General features: G+C 42.2%; 3 protein-coding genes across 4 annotated transcripts; all 3 read right to left on the reverse strand.

Annotated features, from left to right (window-relative positions):
- Positions 1-221: 221 nt before the first annotated feature.
- Positions 222-3,160, reverse strand: LOC129066606 (protocadherin beta-18-like). Its single transcript, XM_054568305.1, has one exon. It carries the CDS (start codon positions 2,977-2,979, stop codon positions 592-594), a length of 2,388 nt encoding a protein of 795 aa, XP_054424280.1. The 5' UTR covers positions 2,980-3,160; the 3' UTR covers positions 222-591.
- Positions 3,161-9,475: 6,315 nt separating this feature from the next.
- Positions 9,476-12,458, reverse strand: LOC129066607 (protocadherin beta-14-like). Of its 2 annotated transcripts, XM_054568306.1 has the most exons (2): positions 12,446-12,458; positions 9,476-11,859 (listed from the first exon to the last, which is right to left on the reverse strand). In XM_054568306.1, exons 1-2 carry the CDS (start codon positions 12,456-12,458, stop codon positions 9,476-9,478), a joined length of 2,397 nt encoding a protein of 798 aa, XP_054424281.1. The 2 variants fall into 2 exon arrangements, with proteins under 2 accessions (XP_054424281.1, XP_054424282.1); XM_054568307.1 differs by lacking the exon at positions 12,446-12,458 and having other exon boundaries at positions 9,476-11,890.
- A 2,268-nt stretch (positions 12,459-14,726) lies between these two features.
- LOC129066608 (protocadherin beta-12-like) lies at positions 14,727-17,897 on the reverse strand. Its single transcript, XM_054568309.1, has one exon. It carries the CDS (start codon positions 17,612-17,614, stop codon positions 15,218-15,220), a length of 2,397 nt encoding a protein of 798 aa, XP_054424284.1. The 5' UTR covers positions 17,615-17,897; the 3' UTR covers positions 14,727-15,217.
- Positions 17,898-18,111: the final 214 nt, after the last annotated feature.

The following is an 18,111-nucleotide window of genomic DNA, read 5'->3' on the forward strand; positions in this document are numbered from 1 at the left end:
AGAATACCTAAATGGGTAAAAATTATCAGAGATATTTGGCAGAAGAGAATGGAAAGATTACACTTTTAAAAATCTTTAAAAGATACATTAAAAACCAACCTAACCAAATGATAAAACAATTGTTTCTACTCACACTATGCGTTTTTCTTTAAAATAATAGTATGAAACATAAAAACTGTTTTGGTAAGAACACCCTGAGAAGGTGACTGAGTTAAGTGTGCAATTAAGCTTGAAGGAAAAATTCTATATACAGGGTGGGGCAAGAGTAGGTTTACAATTGTGAGTATGCAAACACAATATTGCAAGCTTATATTATTATTTATTAATCATATTATTTTCCATACCAACAATTGTAAACCTACTTGTGCTTCACGCTGTATTTAAATAATTTGAGGTTGCATTTTCAAAGAAAGACTAAACGAAATCTAGCTCCATCAGTTTTGATGAACACAGTTAATATAAAGAATAGCAGAATGCAGACTTCGAAATTTCTGAGCTATTAGTGAAATTATCCGAAAGAATTTTACATTACAATGAATAAATTTACAAAGAAACAGCATTCATTCTAAGTTTTGCATAACAAAGAAATCCCTAATTGAACCCAAAGCCATTCAGAAAGGTGTGGCTTTCTTCCATTTGAGGATTTTCGGGTGGGAGGTTGGGGATAACGGGTTTAAGGAACTTGAACTCGCTGGTCCCCGAGCCTCCCATCAGACACACCTCATACTGGTAGCTCTGGGACAGGGTCCCCGTGCCGCTGACGTCCACCAGGTGGCCCGGGAAGCGGGCCTCGGGGACCGAGCAGCCACCCGCCAAGCCGGCCCTGCGCCTCCTGCACAGCCGCACCGCCACGAACGCCAGCACCGAGAACAGGAAGAGCGACGACACCGACGCCAGCGCCACGACCAGGTAGACGGTGAGCGGGTCGGCCCGCGCCGCGGCGGCCGCCGCCTCGGGCAGCGGCAGGAAGGGCTGCGAGAAGCCGTCCACCAGCAGCACGTGCAGCGTGACGCTGGCCGACAGCGGCGGCTCTCCGTTGTCCCTGACCAGCACGAGCAGCCGGTGCCGGGCCGCGTCGCGCTCGCCCAGCGGCCGCGCCGTGCGCACCTCGCCGTTGTGCGCCCACACGCCGAACAGCCCGGGCTCCGTGGCCTTGAGCAGCTGGTACGACAGCCAGGCGTTCTGGCCCGAGTCGCCGTCCACCGCCACCACCTTGCTCACCACGTAGCCCGGCTCGGCCGCGCGGGGCACCAGCTCGGTGCAGGGCGCGGAGCCGTTCTGCAGCGGGTACAGCACGAAGGGCGCGTTGTCGTTGGCGTCCAGCACCTGCACGCGCACCAGCGCCTGGCTGCTCAGCGCCGGCGACCCGCGGTCCGTGGCGCCCACGCCGAACTCGAACGCCTGCAGGGCCTCGTAGTCCAGCGCCCTCAGGGCGAACAGCTGCCCGTTGTCCGCGTTGATGGACACGAGCGAGGCCAGGGGCAGGCTGGGGTCGCGGGGCGGCAGCAGCGAGTAGGCGACCTGGGCGTTGGCGCCCGCGTCTCTGTCCGAGGCGCTGACGCTGCCTATGTGCAGGGCGGGGCTGTTGTTCTCGCGGACGAAGAGGGTGTAGGCGGTCTGGGTGAAGGCGGGGGCGTTGTCGTTGACGTCGGAGACCAGCACGGTGATGTTGTGCTCCGTTTTCAGACTTGGGGTCCCCATGTCACTGACGGTGATGGTGATGTTGTAGTTGGTACTGGTCTCTCGGTCCAGTGGCCGCTCTGTTACCAGGGTGTAGAAATTCTTGAAAGTGGGCTTCAAGAGAAAGGGAAGATTGTCCTTAATTGAGCAAACCATCTTCCCGTTATCTCCAGAGTCTTGGTCTCGTAAGCTAAAAACAGCGACCACCATTTCAGGTGAGGAATTTTCTGGAATGTGGCTGCTAAGAGATGTTATGACTATTTCCGGTGGGTTGTCATTCACGTCTACAACACGAACTAAAATTGCTGATTTTCCCGAGAGGCTCCCACCGTCAATGGCCTGAATATTTATTGTATAAGACTGAATTAATTCAAAATCCAGAAGCGCTTTTAAATGGACTTCGCCAGAAATTGGATGGATTTCAAATGTTTTCCGAATGTCTCTGGAGACATGGGAAAATGAATAAGATAGTTCTCCATTTATTCCTGCATCCAAATCTGTAGCAGATACCTTGACAACTAAGGAGCCCAGAGGGCTGTTTTCTGGTACCTGAACTTCATAGACAGGTCTCTCAAACTCCGGGGCATTGTCATTGATGTCTAAAACCAAAATACGAACCAGTGCAGTTCCGGACCTGGACGGAAACCCACCATCCAAGGCTGTCAGCGTTAATCTAAGCTCAGGCTCCTTTTCTCGATCCAGAGATTGATTCAATACAAGCTCTGGATATTTTCTGCCGTCCTCACTGTCTTGTAATTTAAGGTAAAAATGAGGATTGGGACTTAATGTGTAGTTTTGGACACCATTCTTTCCTACATCCAAATCCTGTGCATTCTCCATTTGGAATGAGGTTCCTGGAGCAGTACCTTCTGAGATTTTCAGAAGTATATCTTTATCTAGGAACATGGGAGTGTGATCATTTATGTCTTTGACCCAAAGCTCAGCCTGAAAAAATTGCAAAGGATTTTCAAATAACATCTGGAAATGCAATATACATGGTTCCGTGAGATCACAAAGTGCCTCCCTGTCCAACTGTTCATTTAAGAGCAAGTTGCCAGTCTGCTGATCCAACCATAAATATGGTTTATAATCATCAAAGATGACTCTGGCCCCCCGTGCAGCCAGGTCTTCCACAACACCCTCGCGACCTAGGTCTTTCACCACGTTGGCTATAAGGGAGCCAGTCTCCATTTCCTCTGCCACAGAATAGCACAAGGTCTCTGAACACGCCAAAGACCCTCCCAGGAAAACAAAGAAAAGCAGCACTTGCCTTATATGCTGAGGGCTTCCTGGCTCCATGGCTCCTTAGCCAAATGCCTTTCTGCAGTAACTGGACCTCAAACAGCTCTGGGAGTTGCTCCTCTCTATTAGCCTGAGCCTTTGGTACTCTATAGATTTATAATCCTGTTGAGAGGGTTTTGGAGGCTGCCTAGCTTTCTTTTGAAAGTCTCTTTTCCCCTCGCTTCTTCAGCACTCTCAGTTCCCCCGATCAGCGGAAGCCAGGGCTTCTGATGTAACAAAAATTCCCTATCTTATCCTGCAGCGCCACCACGCGACTCTGCAGATTCTCAGACTTGAAACAAAGTCAGGTAAATCTGAGACAAAGTGTTAAATTACCTTGTGTGTTTATTGATGGACTTAAACTATATTTTCTCCTATATTCCTATTTTCTGAGTTGCATTCTTCGTGATATGTGATGCTGTTGCTATTCAGTCCTTAACACAATAAACTAGAGCTGTGCTGGATATAAAAAGCATATTTAAGATACAGCCCCAACCTCAAATAAGATTTTCTCTCTCATCTTCAAATAATTTATGGAGACAATACATAAAACAACTGAACATATTTAAGATGGCTCTTCTATGTAACAGAACTAGTAAGCAATAGGTTCCCAGAAACACCAGAGGTCTTAGCTATCTCTGGCTGTCAGCAAATACTCTAAGACAATGAGAGTAAGGTCATGCACTGGAAACCGAACTTGGAATATGCAAATAGTTGTTTGGGGGTGGTTGACATTTCAGACTGGGTAAATGGTACCATTTATGTAGGCATGCTCCATAGAAGATTTATCTGGCAACAATAGAAAGTAAATACTCAACAGAAGTGAGAGAAGTAAGATATTTTCAGTTTCTGAACATCAAAAAAAGTTGAAAAAACTAGACCCTAGTTTAGTTGTGGAACTGGATGCCATTTTGCAGACCCAAGTCTTCCAAAGGCATAATTTTAAATATTTTATTCATCCATTCAATAATTTGTTAGCAAATATTGATTGAACATATACTTTGTGCTAGGCATGGTGATAAGTGTTAAGAATAGAGTGGTAAATGGGTAGACATGGTTTCTGTCCTGAAAGATGAAGGCAAAAGTAATCTCACATTTAAAATGGAGCATATTGAATGCCACGATAGCAGAAGTTTATGCTACTATAAGAGCAAAGATGAGGGTTATCTAATCAGAATTTGGAAGTACCAGGAAAGACTTTTCTGGAAAAAGGGTATTGTAAATTGATACATGAAAGACAAGTATGAGTAATCCAAACAAATTCGGTGTGAGGTAAAATTCCCAGGAAAACTAAAAATGTGACATCCGAAATGAAAGAAGGGTTTTGGAAGAACTGAAATAGAATCAATACAGTTGAGCCATACAGCAAAAGGAGGGAAATTGTGAGAGTTGAGACTGGAAAGATAAGCAAATATTTTGTGAGTCATGACAAGGCATTTGGACTCTTCATCAGTGGAAATGCAAGATTATTAAAGGGTTTTGAATTTAAAAGTGGCATGAACATGTTTTTATTTTTCAAAAGATTATCCTGTTTCAGAGTTGAGAATTAATTATAAAGGACGAAGACTAGAGGCAGGAGACTGATTAGACATCTTTGCAGTAAATGCAGGTAAGCAACAAGATGGGCCTCAACTAGAAATGCAGTAATTAAAATGATCAAGATAAAATATGTTGGATGTGGTGATAGATTAGACATAGAGTCACTGGAATAACGAGGGAGAGTAAGTGTATTTTCCTCAGGCTTAGGGAACTGAGTGAGTGATGGTGCTATGAAATGATAAAGTAAATACAGGAAGAGGAGATGAAAGAAATGGGTATAGAGCTAGATAAGATTTCATTTTGAGGAAGAGAAGATTTTAACTTAAAACATGTCAAGTTTGACATGCCCATAGAGCATCCATGTAACTGGTTACGTAACGAGCTTTCATTACATAAATGCAGTTGAGAAAATAAGTTTAGGTTGCAAAGACACATTTAGAATTTATTGATTTAAATGGTGATTAAAACTATTGGAGAAAGACTGTAACTTGTAGATTAAGAAAAGTATGTTTGATTTTGTGATTTTAGCTCTTAGAGACGGTAGCCTCTCCAGAGAGTGGCCATAGTAATAAGTGGCAATACTAGATTAGAAGTGACTAGATGAAGAAGGCTAGAAACAGGTCAAATTCTTGCACTCAGACTATTGGCCAAGCAGAGACAGAGAAAAACTATAAGAATTTATATTTGAGAGTAAAATGTCTTTGCAGCAATTCTCTCTCATGATCTTGATTCATTTAAAAACCAAACTGATATCCAGTTGATTTGATTCTCTCATTTCCTGACTCTTAAGTGCAAACACTATTTTGGCAGGACAGTTGGCTAACTTCTTTTAGCACATTGAAGATATCTTGTTTTATTTTAGTTTCCATTGCTACTGTTGAAGAATTGTCAACATGGAACATAGCTGTCAGTATAACAGTCTTGTGTTTAAAGTTTAGATGTCTTTTTCCCATGGCTTTTCCTTAAAAAAAAATTTCTCTGTCTTTGGCTTTCTGAAATTTCACAATGATGTTTCTAGTCATGGTTATCTTTTATTTATCCTGCTAGGTTTATTCATATATCTTGAATCTGCTTTGATGTGTTTATCAATTCTGTAAAATTCCCAGCATTTTTTTCAAATATTATTTCTGAACAAATCATTCTCGTTGATTCTTCTGTAATTCTAGTTAAATATATGTTAAACCTTTTTACTCTGTCCTATGTTTCTCATCATATTGTAAGTATTTTTCATCTTATTAACTCTCTGAGCTGCATGCTGGATAAATTATATTCTGACCTCTTTCACTCTGTGAATTCTTTGAGTATATCTAGTTTTATATTACTACTCATAATCAATTTTAAATTTTGATTTTCCTAATTTTCAGTTCTAGGAGTTCTGTTCTAATCTTTTTAATTTTTTGTTTCTTGTCTGGACATCTTCACATATAACTTTTGTTTCAATTAAAGTAGTTAGCATACTATAGACTGTGCCTGATAATTAAAAATGTGAAGTGTTTGCAAATTTATTTCTGTGTTCTCACTCATAGTGTTATGCTTCTTTGTGAATGCAGTTATTTTTGTGTTCAAGTTAAGAACATAAAATTATTTATATAAATAATTCTAGGCTTAGGATGAAAAAAACTTTCTTTCAAAGAATGTCTGCATTTGGTTCTATCAGGATCTGGGACCACTAACTGTCAGTGACCACCCTAAATCAAGTTCACTGCTAAGAATCAAGTTCAAAGTTAATGTTACACACAAGGCTTCCCCCACCCATTCATAAAGTTGTAGTTCTTAGGGATTCGAATTTATCAATATGAAGGTCTTCTATAAACTTCTCAATTTATTATGCTTTGATTGTCTCCCTCATTATATAATATAAACCATCAAAATAGGGGCTCACATTTCCCAGGATTCCAAGTGTTTCCAGGAAAAAGTGGATTTAGGGCTCATTTACCTCTCTAGGCTACCTTTAAGTAGTAACTGTGACCTGACAATATATATGTCTTATTAGATATTGTTTTCAGTGAAAGTGTTGGTTTATGTAATCTATACTATCCTTATTAAAAGAGTAAAATATCAAGAATATTGCTGTATCTCAAAATTACAAGGAAACTCATAGCTTTCATGGGGCATGGGCAATTGACCTTCTCAAAAGCATAGAGAAATGAGCAATACTAAATCAACTGCATAATGCTGCAATCAATTTTAACAATTTTTTAGAAGAGACAGTTTCTGTCATGGACATTGGTATAGTTTCTACATCTCTCTGTACCCTTATTCTCCTATATATAAACAAACATCTATCTTCTTTCTTACATCTATTCCTTTTTGTCATCTTCCAAAATGTATATGTGTATATTTCTATTTCCTACAAATATTAGACATTATGTATTATGTGGATATATGTGGCACTTTACTATAAATCCAATCTCTTTTTTCCTTTTAAAACATTTGGGATTTATCCATGTGGTTGTATGTATACCTACTTCACTCCTTTCAATCATTGTGTAATACTCCTTCACAACCATGTTTTACATTTATTTATTGATTGCTTTACTGGTGGGATATGTAGGTGGACTCCTAAGATGAACATTCTTATACACATCATTTTGTAAAGCTGGCTACGAGGTTTTTGTTTGTTTGTTTGTTTGTTTTGGTATACCCCAAAGTAGAATTGCTGGATCATGGGATATGTACATACTAAATTTCACTAAATACTGCAGACAATCTATTGAAATAGGCTGTACATGCTATTTCTTATTGGTCCATTTAATAGTACCCAAATTTTTCATCATTACTAATGCAATAGGTATAAACTGGTGTCTTATTTCACTATTGTTTCAGCAATCGAAGTTGAATATTACTTCATGTTCTTTTCAGACTTTCTGTTTTATCTTGTTTTGAATTTCCTTTCCCCTTTGTTCTTTAAAAAAAAATCCTATTGGCTCTACTGACTTTTTAATTTTTGCTGATCTGTAAAAGTTATTTGAATAATCTAAATATTAATGCTTCTCAGTTAAAATGCTACAAGCAGCTTCCCCCTGTCTTCATCTGCTAGCTTGTCTGTGCTGTCCTTTAGTTCAGAGGCAGTAATAGTTGTCAATATTTATCTTTATTCTTTGTACTTTCAAAACCTTGTTGAAGAAATTCAAACCAATAGTAAGGGTATAAATATATTTTTACTTAGATTTATTACATTTTTCATATTAAAATATTTCATATTTACCTCTTAGATCCATATGAAGTTTATTTTTATATGGCATGAGACAGAATTTTGTTTCTTTACATAGTAAGCAAATTTTCCCAATAAATTTGCTAACTAATCGGCTTCCTCCCAACCCCAGGAATTTTGACACTTCCTCTATCCTGACTGAGTTCTTTCACATAAAATGATCTATTCTCTCTGGTAGTCTACAATTCTGTTTCTTATTATTGAAAGAGAATATTCTGTTTTTACCTATTCTTATTCTAATGCATAAGAATAATATGATTTGCTTCTTATGACTCTCAGGGATAAAGAGGTCCCAAATGTTCTATTTCAGGATTTTATTACTTAAATATCTATTTAAATGAAATTTTCACACTAGTAAATGTCTGTTGCAACACAAAATAAAACCAGTAAAAATTACATGAAGCAAAAAAAGATTCATAAAGAAATTGGAATTTGTTTCACCCATTTTATGATGTCAAGTTAAAATGACATTATGTGGCATCATCTAATCCATTATATTTAGTTTTATGAGAAAAAATTACAAAAATGTATATTCACTAGCTCTATATCTGCACTATATTCCAGTTATCAAAATCTTCTATAATCATCCATTGAACTGGCCACTTATAGATTGGAGGCATTATAATTTGTAACATCATAAGGCTATCTATAGACCCTAAATACAGACCTATTGCCTCTTTGTGAATATCTGTGAGACACCACAAAGTATTGAGGATTTTTAAATATTTACTTCTAAATATCAATAGAAAAGTGAATCTAATTTATCTTGTTAAGTTTGAATTTTCATTTCAATTTCTTAAGAATTTTTTTTTCGTCTTTTCTGATGGAGGATTATTTTCCTCAGGATGATACCATGAACTACGTTCTAGTTAAGTAATAAACAATATAAAATAATACAAATTTAAACTAGCAAATGCGGTATATTTACAGAAAACAAAATGGAAATATCACATCCCAGAACATTATAAGACTCTTCTTCCACAATATCACATCATCAACAACAGCAAAATTGCTCAAGAAATCAATAATTTCCAATGTTGTCACTTTTATTTCATCATGAAGTCTCAAAAACCCCTATATAACAAAAAAGCAAACAAAAAGATACCCTACTACTGAATATAGTGAGGTAGCATTTTTTTTAACATTTATGATGAACTTTTTCAAGGATAATAGTGCACTAAGATCCAATATACTTTTCACCCAGACTCAACAGCATTTTAAATTTTTGCTTTATCTATGCTTTAATGAAAGATCTAGAAGTAAATTACATATATTGTGGAATACACTCTTAAGACATTAGATTGCAAGTCCAAATAATCAACATCGCCTTGCATAACATCACCACCATTACCACAACAAAAAATTAGTAATAACTGCATTAACATACCATTTAAAAATTTTTAAATTGATTTAAGAGAGAGAGAGACATTGACTTTTTGTTCCACTTAGTTATGCATTCATTGGTTGATTCTTGTATGTGCCCTGACCAGAATCCAACCCTCAACTTTAGCGTATCAGGACGAGTCTCTAACCAACTGAGTGATCTGGCCAGGGCCAATATGCCTTCTTTGACAAAAATAAAATTAAAAGAGAAAATGCACAAACTGTGTAACTATTTCATTATAGCCACTAATGATTTTTAAAGCAACTGCAAGAGCATGAGAAATAGTGAATGAAACTACAGTACAACCAAAATTCACTATGAATTGGCAGAGTATTTCCAGTTTCCAAGAATAATGAACATTTAAATGTTTAAATTATTTATTGGATGTTGAATCCAAAGCTATTCCTAAAGTTCTCATTTTCCTCTACATTCCTACCAATGTCAGGAGCTGGAAGGTTGGGAATAATCGGCTTCAGAAATTTAAATTCATCTGTCCCAGTACCTCCCATTAGACACACCTCATACTGGTAGCTCTGGGACAGGGTCCCCGTGCCGCTGACGTCCACCAGGTGGCCCGGGAAGCGGGCCTCGGGAACCGAGCAGCCACCCGCCAAGCCGGCCCTGCGCCTCCTGCACAGCCGCACCGCCACGAACGCCAGCACCGAGAACAGGAAGAGCGACGACACCGACGCCAGCGCCACGACCAGGTAGACGGTGAGCGGGTCGGCCCGCGCCGCGTCGGCCGCCGCCTCGGGCAGCGGCAGGAAGGGCTGCGAGAAGCCGTCCACCAGCAGCACGTGCAGCGTGACGCTGGCCGACAGCGGCGGCTCGCCGTTGTCCTTGACCAGCACGAGCAGCCGGTGCCGGGCCGCGTCGCGCTCGCCCAGCGGCCGCGCCGTGCGCACCTCGCCGTTGTGCGCCCACACGCCGAACAGCCCGGGCTCCGTGGCCTTGAGCAGCTGGTACGACAGCCAGGCGTTCTGGCCCGAGTCGCCGTCCACCGCCACCACCTTGCTCACCACGTAGCCCGGCTCGGCCGCGCGGGGCACCAGCTCGGTGCAGGGCGCGGAGCCGTTCTGCAGCGGGTACAGCACGAAGGGCGCGTTGTCGTTGGCGTCCAGCACCTGCACGCGCACCAGCGCCTGGCTGCTCAGCGCCGGCGACCCGCGGTCCGTGGCGCCCACGCCGAACTCGAACGCCTGCAGGGCCTCGTAGTCCAGCGCCCTCAGGGCGAACAGCTGCCCGTTGTCCGCGTTGATGGACACGAGCGAGGCCAGGGGCAGGCTGGGGTCGCGGGGCGGCAGCAGCGAGTAGGCGACCTGGGCGTTGGCGCCCGCGTCTCTGTCCGAGGCGCTGACGCTGCCTATGTGCAGGGCGGGGCTGTTGTTCTCGCGGACGAAGAGGGTGTAGGCGGTCTGGGTGAAGGCGGGGGCGTTGTCGTTGACGTCGGAGACCAGCACGGTGATGTTGTGCTCCGTTTTCAACCTGGGGGTCCCCAAGTCAGTGACAGTGAGGGTGATGCTATATTCGTCTCTCATCTCTCTGTCCAGTCCTTTTTCAGTAACCAGAGTGAAGAAATTCTTAAGTGTCGGTTTTAGAATAAAAGGGAGATCATCTTGAATAGAACAAACCATCTTTCCATTGTCCCCAGAGTCTTGGTCTCGAATACTAAAAACAGCAACAAGGGTCTGTGGCGAATTCTCTGGAACTTTGTTTGTAATTGATGGCATGGTCACTTCTGGTGCATTATCATTTACATCCATTACTTTTATCAGAAGAGTGCATTTTTCTGAAAGACCCCCACCATCTGTTGCCTGAATATTTATAGTGTAGGACTGTATTACTTCAAAATCCAAGCTAGATCTTAGACGAACTTCCCCAGATGCAGGATTGATTTCAAATGTTTTACGAATGTCTTCAGATGCATGGAAGAATATGTAAGATATTTTCCCATAATTTCCTGCATCTAGATCCTTAGCTGAGATGGTGATTATCCAGGAGCCAATAGCTGTGTCTTCCAGGACCTGCACCTCATAGAGCCCCTGAGGAAACTCAGGGGCATTGTCATTGATGTCCAAGACCTCGATGAGAACCAAAGTTGTCCCAGACCTTGGTGGGGACCCACCATCCAGTGCTACCAGTGTTAATCTGAGCTCAGGCTCCTTTTCATGATCTAACATTCTGTCCAGAACGAGTTCTGGGTATATCTTTCCATCACCGCTGTCTTGAATTTTAATGTAGAAATGAGAATTGGGGCTAATTGTGTAGTTTTGGAGACTGTTGCTTCCTATGTCCAAATCTTGGGCACTCTCCATTAGGAATGTGGTTCCGAGAGCAGTATTTTCTGATATTTTCAAAAGTATTTCCTTATCCAAGAATGTAGGGGAGTGATCATTTATGTCTTTGATATGCAGCTCAACCAAAAAAAAATTTAAAGGGTTTTGTAATAACACCTGAAAATGCAACACACAGGGCTCCATGGAGCCACACAGCTCTTCTCGATCCAGTCTCTCATTTAGGAGCAAATCCCCAGTCTGCAAATCGAGCTTCAAATGTTTTTCATTATCATCAGAAATTATCCGGGCCTCCCGTGAGGACAGCTCCTCCACACCAAGCCCCAGATCCCTTGCCAGATTGGCCACAAAAGAGCCAATTTCTGTTTCCTCTGCCACAGAATAACGCACAGATTCAGACCCCGCCTTAGACAATCCCAGCAAAACAAAGAGAATCAGGACTTGCCTTTTCCGCAGAGTGAGTGCCCCTCTGATCTCCATGGTTCCTTCGAGCAATCTCTTTTGTGGAAAAATTTAAGTTTAATCCTAATTTTGGAAGCTGATGCTCTGGTTTATTCCCTAGGTAACTCCCGGAAGGTGTTTGGCCCTCCAGGAGCTCTGTAAGTGCAGCTCCTTAATACCTCTCTTTTGAATGGTTTGGATGTTCTCTGTTCTCTTGAATAATGGAGCCCACAGTGTGGTCCATGCACCGTTTTCATCTTATCCTGCAGCGCCACCATGTGTCTCTATGAAATTTTTTCAGTAAAAATTTGTTTCTTTTTAAAGAATTCATGAATACATCTGCAATATTTTAAAGCAAATCCCAGACAGCATATTTTTACCTCTAAATACTTAAGTATCTGTAATATATAAGGACTTTTAAAATATAATTACTATAGCACTAGCACAATCAACACACTGAGCAATAATTTCTTGAAGTAATTTATACTCACTCTGTGTTTGGTTTTCCCAGTTTCCTCCAACAGTGTTTTTTTAAGTTGTTGATTTGTTTGAATTGAGATCCAAAAAAAGGTCTGTATGGTGATTTGAATTATCACTGTTTTGAATGCCGACAAGAAGAATCCATAAAAATGTCTTGAATTGAATAAGTGATATTTTATTCCAGCCACTTCTTGACTAATTGCAAATATATTCTCCCCTCAACTCTTGTAAACACTTGAGTTCAGTCAATTATAGTTAGAAATATCATTATTATTTTTTACTTATATATTTTTAGAAATATACATGTAAAGACATGCCATAATAGAGATAATCCTTGTCTTTATAGAACTCACAGGCTATAAAATTTGGCAGTAAGTAATTAAAATATGTCACAACATATGCATAGGTACACAGTAATATAGAAAGACCTATAAGGAACATCTTAGAACTAAGAGGCAGCATAGCATAATGGTTATGAATATAGATTTTGAAACTAAAATGTCTATGTTAGAATTCTAATCTGCCACTTACTATCTGCAGTCTTGGGCAAGTTATGTACCTCTATTCCCTAACTTGCAAATTGGGATAATAATAGTATTTAGCTCCTAGTATTATTACTGTCTGGCATGGTAAGAAGCTATAACACTTTATATCTCTTTAAGCTAGTGGTCCTCCGTCATTTTTCCCACTAAATCTAGTGAAGACAGGAAGTAATCTTAATACTTAACTGATTTATTAATATATGGGTTTTTGTTGCGGCTTTCATTTAGGGGAGAAAGGCTTGCCCCTAATTCCAATTTTGAAAATGGAAAATTTAAATTTAATTAGCCTGCATGTAGAGACTTTGATTCCCTCCATTTTTCTTGAATTCAAAGACTAATTAATCAGCTTCAAAACAACTGATAAAGAAATCTTGGCTTTCAAGAAGTTTAAACATCAGATTAGTTTTTATTTGTTCAAGCAAGAGATTGTACTTCCTGACAATGTTAACTGACTAACACCCAGCTCTTCTATAATGTTAAGATAAAGTGTAAAAATATGCTCAAGAGGCCATTTCTGGCACTAATTCTAATCTGTGGCACTAGAAGCAATAGAAAGTCATTTTACTCACTCTCTCTCCTCTTTCCAAAACCTCTCTGTCTCTCTCTCTCACACATGGACACACACACACACACACACACACACACACTCACTTCCTTTCCTTCTATACCCTGACTCATTTTGTCTATCTACATATAAGCTTTAGGTTTTTTGATAAAGTTTATTGACTAATTGCACCCCCAAAAATGAAAGCATTTTCCCTCTATAATGTAGTCACATCACTAAAGGTCAGAGTGGTGGTTCGGTTTCTGTGCAGCATGAGAGAAAGCTTACTTTTACAATGCTTTGAATTTTCTTTAAAAATTAGAATCTTGCTCTGACTAGTGTGGCTCAGTTGGTTGGCTATCATCCCACAAAGCAAAAGGTCAGTGGTTCCATTCCCTGTCAGGGCACATACCTGGTCGGGGCACATATGAGAGGCAATCAATAGATGTTTCTCTCTTACATCAATGTTTCTCTCCCTCTCTTTCTCCCTCCCTTTCCATCTCTCTAAAAATTAAAAAAAATAGAATCTTAAAGGACTATGTTTTTATACTTTTAAATATTCTACATATATGTCTGAGAAAAGTGGACTTCAGACTTTGGATTGCTACCCATCAGTAGGTCATTCAATCAATTTATGATGACCACATTTGAAAATTAAATTGAATGGAATAATATAGGAAATTTTAGATTGCTTTAACAAGAGAGCTAAGCATTACCTAAAAACATTTCTTTGTATGTTACATAATATACACAAAATAATTTTTCTATTGACTGTATAGTTTTAAATTTGAAAATTAGTGCCCACTGTGTGTGTATATGTACACAGGAGGCAAAAAATTATACACAGTAGCACACAAGTCTACTCTATGCTATACAAAATATTATTCAGGTGCCTCCTTTCAACAGGATTTCATTATAGCTTTGTAACATTCATGAGACATCTGGAAAATTATAACTTCATATTCCATGATTCCATGAGTGGTCAAAATATTAATGTGCCTTCACAATCATGTTGTAGGATGAATAATGAAGGGATGCTAAGGAAAGTGCCTTCTGGCTCTTTCTTACAAGGTGATTATACTCATGCTTGTACCATAGGTCATGATTTTTCAGGTGCATTTTCAATAGTAATAAACATTTTTATTTTTTAATTTAAATTTTTAGAGAAAGGGAAAGGGGGGAGGGAAAGAGAGGGAGATAAACATCAGTATGTGAGAGAGACATCTATTGGCTGCCTCTCACATGCCCCCAACTGGGGACCTGGCCAACAATAGAGGCTTGTGCCCTGATGAGAATTGAATGGGTGACCTTTTTCTTCACAGGCAGGTGCTTAACCCACTGACCCACACCAGCCAGGGCACATGTTAAAATGTTACTGAAATGCAATGAATTTAATGGAAGAAAATGGCATTTCTAAATAGCAACCAGTATTAACCTCCCAAAAAACTACAAAAAAAAAAAAATGAAGAGATGCTTGAATACTTAAAATACGCTGAAAGTGGTCTGATTTATTTTACCGTAAGTATAATTGTGAGTGAAAGTTCAGTTGGAGAGAGAGTCAGGAACAGTGATTTGGTATTGTTATTTAAGGAGGAAGATTAATTACAAATCAAGACCTCCTGGGTTAGAGAATAAATTACCACCGCATTACAACCACAGATAATGACAAACATTCATGTAAAGGTAAAGGTGAGTAGAACATGCGAAAATAAAAAACTAACAACAGTACAATCTAAAATACGCAGAAGTTGGAGGAATACATAGGTATAGAATCGGCACAAAAACAAAATAGGTAGAGGGTATAATAGTTAATTATGGTCATTGAATATTGAACCCAAAGCTATTACGGAAAGTAGGACTTCCCTCTATTTCTTTCCCGGGGCACTGGGGCGGGACGTTGGGGATAATGGGCTTCAGAAATTTAAACTCATCTGTTCCAATACCTCCGGTCAGACACACCTCATACTGGTAGCTCTGGGACAGGGTCCCCGTACCGCTGACGTCCACCAGGTGGCCCGGGAAGCGGGCCTCGGGGACCGAGCAGCCACCCGCCAAGCCGGCCCTGCGCCTCCTGCACAGCCGCACCGCCACGAACGCCAGCACCGAGAACAGGAAGAGCGACGACACCGACGCCAGCGCCACGACCAGGTAGACGGTGAGCGGGTCGGCCCGCGCCGCGTCGGCCGCCGCCTCGGGCAGCGGCAGGAAGGGCTGCGAGAAGCCGTCCACCAGCAGCACGTGCAGCGTGACGCTGGCCGACAGCGGCGGCTCGCCGTTGTCCTTGACCAGCACGAGCAGCCGGTGCCGGGCCGCGTCGCGCTCGCCCAGCGGCCGCGCCGTGCGCACCTCGCCGTTGTGCGCCCACACGCCGAACAGCCCGGGCTCCGTGGCCTTGAGCAGCTGGTACGACAGCCAGGCGTTCTGGCCCGAGTCGCCGTCCACCGCCACCACCTTGCTCACCACGTAGCCCGGCTCGGCCGCGCGGGGCACCAGCTCGGTGCAGGGCGCGGAGCCGTTCTGCAGCGGGTACAGCACGAAGGGCGCGTTGTCGTTGGCGTCCAGCACCTGCACGCGCACCAGCGCCTGGCTGCTCAGCGCCGGCGACCCGCGGTCCGTGGCGCCCACGCCGAACTCGAACGCCTGCAGGGCCTCGTAGTCCAGCGCCCTCAGGGCGAACAGCTGCCCGTTGTCCGCGTTGATGGACACGAGCGAGGCCAGGGGCAGGCTGGGGTCGCGGGGCGGCAGCAGCGAGTAGGCGACCTGGGCGTTGGCGCCCGCGTCTCTGTCCGAGGCGCTGACGCTGCCTATGTGCAGGGCGGGGCTGTTGTTCTCGCGGACGAAGAGGGTGTAGGCGGTCTGGGTGAAGGCGGGGGCGTTGTCGTTGACGTCGGACACCAGCACGGTGATGTTGTGCTGGGTTTTCAGCCTGGGGGTCCCCATGTCACTGACGGTGATGGTGATGTTGTACTGGGCCCTACTTTCCCTGTCCAGTGCTCCTCCCGTTTCCAATGTATAATAGTTCTTTACTGAAGATTTTAGCACGAACGGGAGATCTTCTGGAATAGAACAAACCATCCTTCCATTGTCCCCAGAATCTCTGTCTCGGATACTAAAAACCATAACCACAGTCTCAGGCGAATTTTCTGGTATTGGATTGGTAATTGATGACACAGTGACTTCAGGAGCATTATCATTTACATCCATCACCTGAATCCTGACTGTCGATTTTCCAAAAAGCCCTCCCCCATCTGTGGCCTGTATAATTATTGAATATGATTCAATTGTTTCAAAATCCAATGATGCCATTAAACTAATCTCTCCAGACTTTTGATTAATTTCAAATGTCTTGTGAATATCTTCTGAAGCATGGGAAAAAGTATATGATATTTCCCCATTTTTTCCCGAGTCTAAATCCCAAGCTGAGACAGCGACAACCAGTGAGCCTAGTAAGCTATTCTCCAGAATCTTCACCTCATAAAATGGCTGCTCAAACTCCGGGGTGTTGTCATTAATGTCCAGGACCACCACCCGGACCAAGGCAGTCCCTGACCTGGGCGGAGACCCTCCATCAAGAGCAGTGAGGATGAAACTGAGCTCGGACTGCTCTTCATAATCCAGCGACTTGTCCAGAACTAACTCTGGATATATTCTATTGTCTGGATTCACTCTCATTTTAATGTGGAAATGAGAGTTGGGGCTTATTGTGTAGCTCTTTAGAGCATTGATTCCTACATCTAAATCCTTCGCACTTTCTAGCAAAAACACAGCGCCGACAGGACTATTTTCTGGGATTTCTAGGAGCATTTCTTTTTGTAAGAAGACAGGAGAGTGGTCATTTGTATCCGTGACCTGGAGCTCAATCTGAAAAAACTGCAAGGGGTTTTTCATTAATACCTGGAAATGCAGCACACATGGTTCGGTGGAGCCACAGAGCTCCTCCCGGTCCAGTGCTTCACTTAAGAGCAAATCCCCGGTGTTTAAGTCCAGCTGCAAAGGGTGTTTGTTATCATTAGAGACCACCTGAGCCCCCCTTGAGAACAGCTCACCCACTTCCAGTCCCAGGTTCTTTGCCAAATTGCCTACAAAGCTCCCGCTCTGCATATCCTCTGCCACAGAAAAGCGCTCAGACTCAGATCCCGCTTGAGACATTCCCAGCAAAACAAAAAGGAGGAGGACTTGCCTGATCCGCAGAGTCCCTGCGCCTCCGTTCTCCATAGCTCCTTTTCCCAAGGTTTCCTGCAGAATCCCTTAGGCTCCACTTTGGAGCTGTGGCAAACGTGTCTCAGCTGTCCACCGAATCTTTGGAGGCCTAAAGATTTTGACCCCCTTTGAATAGCTTCTAGTTTGCCTCTTTAAAGCTTGTTCTGTCTTCCCAGCGCTCTGTGTGCACTGGGTAAGTGTCCAAAATGTCATCCGGTGTAGTTTTCCCCCACGATGTTATCCTGCAGCGCCACCATGCGTTTCCACAGGGTTTCAGTGTTTGATGAAAACTACTTAAATTCCATTCACATAAATGTCCTCTAGAAACAGATGCTTTATTCATTGTGTTTAAGTGATTACAAATACATTCTATCTTCCATAAGAATTGATTTATACTTTTTGAAGTTTGTGATGCTGTATTTGTTTTAAAGTATATAAATGCCCCCCCCCCACCACTCTTCCAACACCTGAAAGTGCTGAGTTATGGTGAATAACAAAATACAAAATAAAAT

The sequence above is a fragment of the Pteronotus mesoamericanus genome, unplaced genomic scaffold, assembly GCF_021234165.1.
Source record: "Pteronotus mesoamericanus isolate MK-2021 breed Mesoamerican mustached bat unplaced genomic scaffold, CSHL_Meso_final contig_2, whole genome shotgun sequence".
NCBI classification, from domain to species: Eukaryota; Metazoa; Chordata; class Mammalia; order Chiroptera; family Mormoopidae; genus Pteronotus; species Pteronotus mesoamericanus.